At 35.5% G+C, this 11,147-nt stretch overlaps 1 protein-coding gene and 1 pseudogene across 1 annotated transcript; one reads left to right on the top strand and one right to left on the bottom strand.

Moving 5' to 3' along the window:
* The first annotated feature begins 1,504 nt into the window (after positions 1-1,504).
* On the top strand, positions 1,505-8,467 carry LOC110104678 (annotated as a pseudogene).
* A 1,174-nt stretch (positions 8,468-9,641) lies between these two features.
* On the bottom strand, positions 9,642-10,789 carry LOC110104679 (homeobox-leucine zipper protein HOX12-like). Its single transcript, XM_020833900.2, has 3 exons — positions 10,657-10,789; positions 10,237-10,559; positions 9,642-10,152 (listed from the first exon to the last, which is right to left on the bottom strand). The coding sequence occupies exons 1-3, from the start codon at positions 10,742-10,744 to the stop codon at positions 9,901-9,903; spliced, it is 663 nt and encodes a 220-aa protein (XP_020689559.1). The 5' UTR covers positions 10,745-10,789; the 3' UTR covers positions 9,642-9,900.
* Positions 10,790-11,147: the final 358 nt, after the last annotated feature.

Here is an 11,147-nt window from a genome sequence, read left to right as displayed (position 1 = left end):
AAAATTGTAAATTTAAAATAAGAGGGAATCAATTTTATAAATAATCAAGATTTCGCTAATCTATTTTGCATGAATTTGTTTCTTATGAATAATTTTTGAATGCAAGGAATGTTTTAGTATAGTTGATATATCATCAAAAAATTATCTTGATCGGTCACAAATCTCGACGCAAAATTAAGTTGAAAACTTCAAAAATTCAATTTGGGATCATCCATACTCCGATTTCAGCAAATTTATAGTTGAAATAAACGTCTCGGAAATACGAACCCAAGGACACCAAATCCAATCCAATCCGAGCCCAAATGAGTCCAAATCAAGGGTTAGAAATGTCGTTGGAATGTTCGAACCACAATTTGGATTACCAAATGGTTTCCAAACATAACATGCATATAGTCAAATCGAGCGGCTAGACGAGACGAATCCAACGAGCCCAAGATCACCAAATTCCGACATCACTAAGACTTTCAAATATCCATCAAACAGTTCATGATTAAGGAATTCAACATCGACCGTCCATCCAACCACTCTTATTTGCCCTTGATCTCTCACCTATTTATGGGTCATGTCACTCCAAAAATCCATAAAATAGAGCCCCTTTTCTCTTGAAAGGGACCCCCAAGGCAAAGACCCCGTGGTTTTTCCCCCTTTCAATGTTTCCACGTAAAAACTCTAGTGTCTCTTATAAACGTTACACCCTCCCTCGTATTTGCTTGTGTGTTGGATCTTCGTACAACGATAAGACAATAAACTATATAGTTCTCTACCGTCGTGAATATTTCAGGACGCAACAATAGTGATTAATATTTCATATATTCATAAATTTAATAGATTATTCATTTATTTCTCTATATAAGGGTATTTGACATTTTATTATAGACATAATTTAAGTAGATTTAGGCTTCATTTGTTAGTCCCATAATCTAATTTGAAAGACTAAAAATTGAACGAAAATCTAAACTAAAAAGGCATTTTAATCATAATGTAGGGTATTTTAAACGGCATGAAACTTTAAAAAACTTGATTAAAAAAGATGGGGTAGCCTATATTAACGTTCAAAAACACATCACACACCAAGCACATTCAATCTTAGATCTAGGAGCTAGGGTTTAGGATTTATCTCGATAGAATGGATGCCAGAAGGTGGGATGGCTACTTCTGCTCCTTAAGGGCATCTCCAACCGAAAGGCAAATACTTGTTTGCCGTTCTTGCTTTGCTCCAACCGAACGTCATTTGATAGCAGATGAACAGTGCGATGCCAATATTGATGTTGCACTGTTCATCTGTGCCATTCTTTTATCTATACCGAACTTTAGGAAAAAGGCGCGAATGAAGAGAACTACGGTTTACGTGGCAAAATGGTGTTCCTTTGGAGATGAATCACAGCATCTTTTGATTTCACTGTATTTTGAAATGAAAAAATGAGATTTTCGGTTGGAGATGTCCTTCTTAGGGAGCTCCAAGAGCAACTTCTGTTTTTTTTTTTTATGGGGCGAAAAAGTGGGATTTTTCATTTCAGCGATATAGGCATATAGCGTTCTCCTGTATCTTATATGGGATTGGCGGTACTGTTTTCCTGTTTATGCCTCGGCCGATGGTTTTCCCTTTCAGCTACCACTACTAATTGCTACTCTTCAATAAAGAGGGCTTTGGTCGCCGCAGTGGCGGGGGGAAGGAGTGCGCGTAAGCAGCATTTTGGGTCGGTGAAGTGGTTTTTTCCGAATGGGTGAGTTCTGTTTACTGGCTGCAATTCTTTCACTAATGGCTTTTCTTACTTTCCCTTTTGCTTAGATTTTATCGTGATAACCTCTTTGTTTTGCTTCTTGATGCCTCTTTTTTACCCTTTGGATTTGCTGGCCAGTTAGTGAGTGGATGCGTTCTGTTTCTTTCTGTAAATGCGGTATAAGCAAAGAAAAATTATATAAATTGTTAAATCCTGAAATAAGTATCAAAACGGTTTATATGGATTTAAAATCTATCATACCAAATAGTTTTCAGATTTTAACCCACATTGGATTCAGTATATCCTGATTTACAAGATTTATTAAATCCTACTCGCAGCTAAACATGCCCAAAAAATGAATATTTTTCAAATTATCAAGTGCTGCTTTAGAATTTCTTTGGCAGAGAGGATACGCTGAAAAAAAAAAACTGTTATGATTGTGCTTAATCTGGCCAGTTTTGATTTATTTATTTATTTCTTATATTGAAGGAATATGAAGTCAGATTTGAAAAAGAGTTTGAAGTCCATTATGCCATTACGGTTGGGCTGGAAATCTGACACCTGCTTTTGCATGCTCATGAAAGTTTGTACAGCTGGTCAAACAACAAGGAATGCCTCCATTTATCTGAATGTATATGACCTGACGCCCTTGAATGGTTATGTTTACTGGGCAGGCTTTGGCATATTCCACTCCGGGGTTGAGGGTATGGCTTGTTTTTCCTTGTTTTATACCTTAAAAATTTTACTTTGTGGGCCAATAGCAGCATATATGCTTAGTTTCTGTTAATTTTTTTCTGCGGTGTGTTTTAAGACCTGTTTATATTTTTATAGATTTATCATATTAGTTCTTATTTCTTTACCAATGAACTGTCATAATTATGCGCTATTGTAAGTAGTTGAAGCTTACCTTCTTTGCTAAAATGACCCACTATTGTAAATATTAAGGGTTAAACGAGTCGGGCCCGGGTTGTATATCCTGACCCGTCTAGCTAAACGGGTCGGGTTAGGATCAACTCATTTACATCCGGGTTAATGCAGGTTGGACCTGAACCTGACCCGTTGACCCGAATTGACACCCCTGGTGAAATATATGAGAGACATGAATACAAGATTTTAATGTAGAAAATATTGGAAGAGAAGAAGTTTAGGGCTTAGTGTAATTGAACAATCACTATGTTAAGAAGAATGCTACAAGGATTGTCCATTTCCAAGTAATTGGGGAAACTTAGGTACAAGTCCCCCCTTAGGCAATTGGAAAGGCAAAGCCAATGGGCATAAAGGTAGCTTTTCACATGTGTTGGTTGTGAATGATGTATGTTATGACAATGGCTACCACATAACTGGAGGTGACCTTCATGTTATATTAGCTAAAGATAGATGTGGCGTTGGCTTTTTTGGAGATGATTGTGATACAACAAGGTTGTGTTACAAGTATTAAAGAAGATAGCTGCAGCAAATGTGAGGTTGCAATGAAGGTGTGAAAGGATATTGTTGCAATGCAAGTGAGGTTGTGGTGCAAGTCTAAAAGAGATAGTTGTGGTGCATGTAAGGTTATGACATAGGTCTTGGAGGAGGCATTTTTTATATAATCGTGATTGCGACTCAAGGGAATTTTGAAGTAGATGGTTGTGATACAACTCATACAAGTTAGGAAGCACAACAAGTATGGAAGGAGTTTGTTGCAGTGCAACAAAGTTGCAATGTTGGTATTGAAGTAAACAACCATGACACAAGCAAGTTTGCGGCACAAATCTAAAAGGAGATGGTGCAAGTCTAGAAGGAGATGAATGTGGTGCAAGAGAACTTGTGCAATTGTGGTTCATGTTTTCAAATAGACAATCGTAATGCAAGTAAGGTTGTTGCATATGTCTTGAAGGGGATGGTTGTGTTGCTACTCTGGAAGGAGACAATTGTGCCACTAGCTGATTTGCAATTTGGGTCATGAAGGAGACTATCATGGTGTAGGCAAGGTTATGATGCAACTTTGGAATGAGACGAGTATGACATAAGCAGGGTTGTGATGTGGGTCTTGATGGAGCTGATTGCAATGCAGATGATTTGTTACATTGGACTTGAGGGAGGTTTCCACAGCGCATGTGAGTTGCGACGTAGGTTTGGAATGAGATGAATACGGCATAAGTGAGGTTGCAGTGCAACTCCTGAAAGGCTTAATATTTAAAGGTTCAGTCCATCATTTATTGAGTAAATGACAAAAATTGTTCATAAGCTTTTTAGTGTTTCATTTTAGCATTATAATTTTTCTTGTGTTAAATTTAGTCCCTCGCCTCAGTAAAATTGAAAAAAATTTGATTATATTATCAAGTTTGCCATTATTTTGGGCAAAATTGGGCTTATTTTGGACTTTTTAAAGGTAAATTTTACTACTTAACACCACCTCAAATTAATGAGATTAGCCTTAAAAAGTTCAAAATGCTCTCATGAAAAACTTCACCAATTTTTTTCCAAAGAGATGACAAAGCTGATCGTAGGATTAAATTGACTCCTGTTTGATGAGTTGAGAGAGTAAATTAAACATATAGCAATATCTAGAAAATGAACACATAAAAAAGTCCAGGCACTGCATCGGTCTTCTGATGACTCGGTTAGGAGAGTAGATGTATTAAATTTGTCCTATGTTAAGAAATGTAGAGATAGATCTAAAAAAACTTGGTTAGAATATATTAGAAATGACATTTTTTTAATTAGATTTAGATGAGAATTTAACTCTTCACATGATTCAATGGAGAAGAAGGATTCACGTAGCCAACTTACTGTAGTGGGATAAAAGATTAATGTTGTTGTATCTATAATTTATTGCTAATAAAAATTTTTGTGGAAGTTAAACAAAATCTTTTTATATTTTGAATGGAATATAGCACCATTGAGTTTTATATTGATGAAATATTCTAATTCATGTTTATTTCTTTGCTCTTTGAATAATTTTGTTGGTTTTCTATCATGCCAATACTGATTTGGAAACTTCTAACAAAATAAGCTTAAGAAGGGCTTATGATTATTCCTTTATTTTGCAAGCATAAAATTCTGCAATATTGTAATTCTTCTAATACTTGCAGTTCATGGAGTGGAGTATGCTTTCGGGGCACATGATAACCCGACAAGCGGGGTTTTTGAGGTTGAACCTAGGCAATGCCCAGGCTTCAGGTTTAGGAAATCAATATTCATGGGAACAACATGTCTGGACCCAATTCAGGCCAGAGAGTTTATGGAAAATCTTTCTGTAAACTACAATGGTGATACTTATCATTTACTTGTTAAGAACTGCAATCATTTCACAAAGGATCTGTGCTGTAAATTGACAGGGAACTCGATTCCAAAATGGGTGAATCGGCTTGCTAAGATTGGTAATACATCTTCTGGCCTTCCCCACGTTTACTTAATGAACAGCTTGATAATGTTGAAGTATGACTTTGCATGGTATACATTGCTACTGATGAAATATTTGTTTATCTTTATTATGATTTCTACACCTTAGCCTTTGATCATGCTATATGTAAATTAGAAAAACTATTATGGATGCTAAATGATATAAAGCAATAAGTAATGGTAGTTTAGTGAGGAGGATGAGAGGTTTTTCTAACTTTCTACTTTTAGTTCTTCTATAATTAGTGCTAGAATTTTCCTGTTTATCTTTAATTAATCCTTAAATAGTAGGTGTTTTTTAGACCATTTACCATTGTACTTTGGTAAACAACATTTATCACTGCTGCAAGTGCTTTGCATTTCAGCAAACATAAAGGTTTTATTGATCAGATTCAAGACAGCTATTTTCTTCGTACCATAACAACCGTTGTTTTATGAAGAATCAAATTGCCTTACAAGCAATTTTGCAGCAGTGTACATCTAATGGTTGATATTAAGTTTCAAGGGGCATAAGCTATTTATGCACCTCTCACTCCACCCCCGCAACGTAAGCGAAAGTAGAAAGAAAGCTGAATTTGTGTATTCTAATCAAATTCTTTTGTGGTTAAAGGAGGGATTTGGCAATTAGCATTTATATGGTTAAATTAAATTTTATTAATAGGAAAAAAAGATTTATGCCAAATCACTCAAAGTAAATTTACTCCAATAACAAAAAATGATGGTTCCTTGTAAATTGTTGAAGATATATAGATGAATGATAGCCTTTGAATTTGTTTGGTGAGACATAACTTGACAATTCCAAATATATGCGAATGATTTACAGGATTCCCCAAGTTATGGAGTCTTTTGGTGTTATAATGTATTGATGAAGGATCTTGGGAACCATTAAGTCAATCAATCTTGATAGGAATTTTTTATCACATAGTTTAAGATTTATAATCATTAGATCGATAGTTTTATATCCCTTATATTGTAATCCATTGCCTCATTTTCCTATGCAATGTAAAAGGAATGCATTGTAAAAGGAATACTTTGGAGTTGTTTGGATGATTGGAAAATTAATGCAGTGGAAAAGGAATGCGATTGTAATCCATTGCCTCCTTTGGCGATCAGTGGTGACACATTTTATTTCCATGGCACCAATCTTAAGTTGATGTACTTTCACCTTAGAATATGATCCTTTGTATGTGACACCACAGTAATTATATTTGAATGACACATTTCCTCCTCCTTCAAAAATTTTTCCTAACTTTGTAACATGATTCCATATGGGCTTATCAATTTCTACACAAGACACTTTTGAACCTTCGCCTAATCTCCATTGTCCAACACGTATCCCCATCGTATCGGGCTCGAGTTCGTGTTCGACACGTGTCCGACACTGCATTCCCTCTTTAAGCGGAGTGTTGGTGTATCATAGCTTCACTCTTATGAGGTGCAATGGAGAGGTGTTGTCCTTCAAAAGCCAGATTATGTGAAAATTTAGAGTGAACATTGCCTGCTAACTAGCTCAAAGCTGGAGACACTTGATTGCTCCTTAACCCCTTGAGTGCGTGATGGCAATTTCTATCAAGAATGATTTTTCACTCCTTTAGTGGGTAAAGACTAATTGTCTAACTGATGATCTGAAGATATCTTTACTGGATATGAGTTGCCTTGCTCCAAAGAAATAAAAGAAGAAACCCGAAACTCTCTCCTTGAATATTTACAAGAGTTTTCAAGTTGTCAATGGCAGCGACCTAAAACTGAGAACCTAGACACAACTTATTGTGGATCCACACAATCTAGAACACGAGGGGCAGCCTATCAAAACATAATCCAAGGAGTGAAATATCAAAATGTTCAATTCCCTAATTTGAGCATTTAGGTGTGGCATGTGAGCATGATCCCCCCATGATCCACCATCAAGAGGTCCCAAGAGGATATGTATTTTTGGAGGGAATAGGTTGCAAAGCTATCTTAACAAGCACTGTAGGTGGGTCTCTACTTGCCATATTCAAATAAGCTCAGAGAAGATGGCAATTTGGGTGATTTCAAATATTGTTGGGTAGTTAACCACAAAAATGAGTATTATTATATGATATGTATTTGCTACATTGAGGCAAGGCCTTCCCTCAAGGAAGGATCTTATTTTGAATCACCTGCAAACACTAGTGGATTCATTCAAACTGGGCCAGACCCTGTGATTTTTTCCCTTTTTCAGGGGTTTCCACATAAAAATTTTAGTGTCTCTTATGAATGCTACACCAATACATTCTTATCTGTTTGCGTGCTGGACCTTCGTATGAAGCTAAGATGTTAAACTTTATATTTCTCTACCTCCGCTAGTATTCCAGGATGCAAAAATAATAAAATAATTCTTATAACAATAATATCATGAAGTGAGGTTTCTTTGTGAACAGTACATTTTACATGGTGCCATTTTTCAGGCTTGTAATTTTAATAATTTCTAAGAAAGATCCCACTTGAAGGATAAAGAGTCATATGCTATTGAAAATCATGATGTGCGAGCCTATTTGAAATGATATTCCAATATGCTTATTTACAAACATCAGCTAAGTGCAATACACTTTGTCTATTATCATTTTGAACTCTATTTTCTCATTTTTGGCTTTATAACTAGAATAATGCACTATACTTCACAAATTTAGGCTTCATTTGAGATTGCTTTTTTATTGCTTTCTAAAAAAGCTTTCTAGTATAGAAATTTTTTGAACTATAAAACTATTTTAGAAAGCAATAAACAAGATGTACCAAACGAAAGCCTTAGTTCATAGAAGTGGCACAATCCGCTTTTGTTATCTTCTTTCAAATTTGAGAATATTATCCTTTTATTGAGGAAAGATGCCATAAGTTTGAATAAAAGACCTTATATTTCTGCTTTTTTTTAATGAAATTAATCCAAATCATATTGCAGGTCGCTTCTGCGACTGCCTCCTGCCTGAAGCCTTCAGGGTTTCTGCCAGCCGAAATGATCCTGATTCTGCAGATGGTGAGAAAAGAAAGCTCAGAAGCTCTTTCAGCTGTCAACCTTCTATCTCTGAGCGTCAGAAGGTCTCTCTTCTTCCTTCCTATTCTTGCCTTCACCATTGAAAAGCTGCCTTCCTCCATTGGAGCTGAGAAAGTCTGTCCCTATACCCCTCAAGGAGAGATGAAATTGATTAAATTCCTTCCTCCTAATTAATCATCTGATCTATTGGCATTTTGGTTCATCTGGTGGTATTTAATGCACTTTTTATCATGTTGTTATATTAACATATGCATCAATGCTAAGGAGAATCATTTTCTTCGGACGATTGGCAAAGATTTAGGTTTAGATTTTCAAATTTAAGGCTTCGTTTGGGACGGTTTTTTTACTGCTTCTTAAAGCATATTTTTAGTATAAAAATTGTATTTGTTGTACTTGAAAGCTGCTTTAAGAAGCAGTAAGAAAGCTATCCCAAATGAAATCTAAATTTGGGTTTATCTTGAGATGAGTATATCAATTCTTATGTTGCACTAATTTCAAAGCATATTCAATAAATTTAAAATAATTAGCTTTTGTCCAACCTTCTAGATTCTTCCAATAGCTTTGTATATTAGTATGCATGCACACACACTAGCTCAAGTGTTCATTGCTTCTCCACACACAAGTTTTGTTGAGGTCTATTTGTTGTTATTTTGATGGAATAAAGCTGCATCTTTTAAATAAATTTGTATAAAATAAAATTCTATTTTATTTAGCTTCACTCATAAACAAAAAATATATATTTATATTTTTTGTAATTTTATTTTTTTGTGTATTTATTTGTGGAATTTAGGTGGATAGAAAGATAATCTAGTTTATAAAAGTTTTACAAATTATTATCAAAGATTTAAAATTAAATTATATACCTAGGCACATGAAATCTATCACTTAATTATTATTATTACAATTATTTATTTTAATCTTTGTATAAATACAACTAAATTTTTATATATTTATAATTTAAAATTTATTTTATAACTTTAATATTTAAATTATAGTAACACAAATAAATGATAATATATATTTTTCACTTATGAAGAAAATCTAAATTCATTTGATTAGATTGAAACAAGATATGCCAATAAAACTATTCTATAATTTTTTTTTTTGGACTTATGAGTAAACTAAATGTAATCTCATACGCCTATTTGATAAGTAAATTTTAAACTCAAAATTTTTTATTTTATTCGGTAGCTTAATCTCAAAATCAAAAAGATTATTACGTGCGGAATCTAGATATATAGAACTGTTCAATTTTGTGACTGTGAACATTAAAAGTGAAGTAAAAACACACTTACTGTTCACCTAGTGCTTTTACTACGTGTTGATTATTCACAGTCATAAAATCGAACGGTTCTCTATGTACAGTCTCCTTACGTAATAATCTCTCCCAAATCAAAATATCAGGGTTTTGTTGAAGTATTCTATAATTAAATAAATATATGATAATATATTGCAGATGGCCCACCGTACGGGCAACCTCATGCCCTGATGAGCACGTACAAGAAAAAGAGATAAAAAATTAAAACATAAATTCCATTGGTCGCAATATTAAACTAGCTATTAATAGTAACTATGCACTAAACCACAGCATAATTCCAATAAATACAAGGTTAATATAATACTTAATAAAAATAATAATTCCACACTGAACAACCACCCTTGCCGTCACCTGTTAGAGGAGAACTACTGAACTAGTAGGTTTTCTGGCGAGTAACTAATTAGTAATTTATACTTCTAAACCAACTAATTCATATAAATCACACACTAATCACGTCATAATCATCCTAATTACTGATTAGTCATTCCATCCCATAGAGATGGCTCTTCAGTCATCTCCATCCTGTAAGAGTAGTTGTCTGAGTACGGGGACATATGCATTATTCCATTTTCCTCCTCCATCCCAAACTCTCCAAAGTACGTTGTCATCGTCAACGGAGAGATCGGACTTCCTACGCCGGTCAATTCGCTGGCGGCGGAGGGAGAGGAAAGTCTCCTGATCTCTTCCTCCGATTGTACCAACTTGTCTTTAAGATTTAATATCTGCCATAATTTGAATTGCTATTTTGTGAGCGATAATGGATTTAAAGGGGGCTAGGGTTAGGGTTTGGATCGGGGTAAACTGACCTCGTTCTCGAGGCGACATTTCTCGATCATGACGGCGTCGTGAGAGGATTTGAGATGGATGTACTCCTCCTCGAGTTGCTTGCTCTTCCAGCGAGCTCGACGGTTCTGGAACCAGACGGCGACCTGCTTTGGCTCGAGGCCGATCTCAGATGCGAGATTGATTTTCCGGCAGGATTCAAGCTTGCGTTCCATCCCAAAGTTCATCTCCAGGAATCTGACCTGCTCGTCGCTCAGCCTCCGCTTCTTTCCCTCAACGCAAACCTCCGCCTCTCCATCTATGACGTCTTTCGCCTTCTTTCTTGGCCGGCGTACCTTTGACTCCTCTGGATACCAAATCCAAATCAGGCAGTCAAATCTACAAACATTTGGAAGGAGGTACAAGAGAGAGCGAGAATCGACAGAGTTTAGGGAACTACAAACCTTGTTGCATTGGGGGATAGAAGCCTGATGATACGATAGATGAGAACAGAGAGTCCTCTTCTTCCATTGACTTCATTGCATCTTCCATGAATCCGTTTCTCTCCTCGTCTTCTCCTTCTCCGCTCTTCTCTGTTTTGGTAGGACAGCAGATGAAAAGAAAGTCTCGCGCAGTATTTATAGATGGAGAGTTGGATCAAATGGACCTGGATATTGAGAAAATTACAAGAATGGAACTTATCCAAATAACTAGGTGGCGTCTCGGGCCATCCCATCAACATCTGTGGTCCGGGTCTGGCAGGTTCAATTTACTCTTTCGGATCACTAACGAGTCAAGATAGAATTTCACGACACGCAATTTAGCAAGCTTGGTTCGTGGACCTTTGAGTTTATCAGTTTCCAAATTTAAGCTTACTTTTTCTCCAAATAGAACTAACTATTTTGCATTCCCAAAAAAATAATTATTAATTTTTAAATACTTTAATTTTATATTT

This window comes from Dendrobium catenatum, unplaced genomic scaffold (assembly GCF_001605985.2).
Source record: "Dendrobium catenatum unplaced genomic scaffold, ASM160598v2 fragScaff_scaffold_72, whole genome shotgun sequence".
Classification (NCBI taxonomy): Eukaryota; Viridiplantae; Streptophyta; class Magnoliopsida; order Asparagales; family Orchidaceae; genus Dendrobium; species Dendrobium catenatum.
Note: the sequence above shows the minus strand (reverse complement) of the source record. Positions and strands in the feature narration are given on the sequence as shown.

Coding starts and splice junctions, on each gene's coding strand:
- LOC110104679 (XM_020833900.2), bottom strand. CDS start 10,744: ATGGAAGATGCAATGAAGTCAATGGAAGAAGAGGACTCTCTGTTCTCA. Junction 10,560..10,656: donor CTATCCCCCAATGCAACAAG/GTTTGTAGTTCC, acceptor TTTGGTATCCAG/AGGAGTCAAAGGTACGCCGG. Junction 10,153..10,236: donor AATGTCGCCTCGAGAACGAG/GTCAGTTTACCC, acceptor AAATTATGGCAG/ATATTAAATCTTAAAGACAA.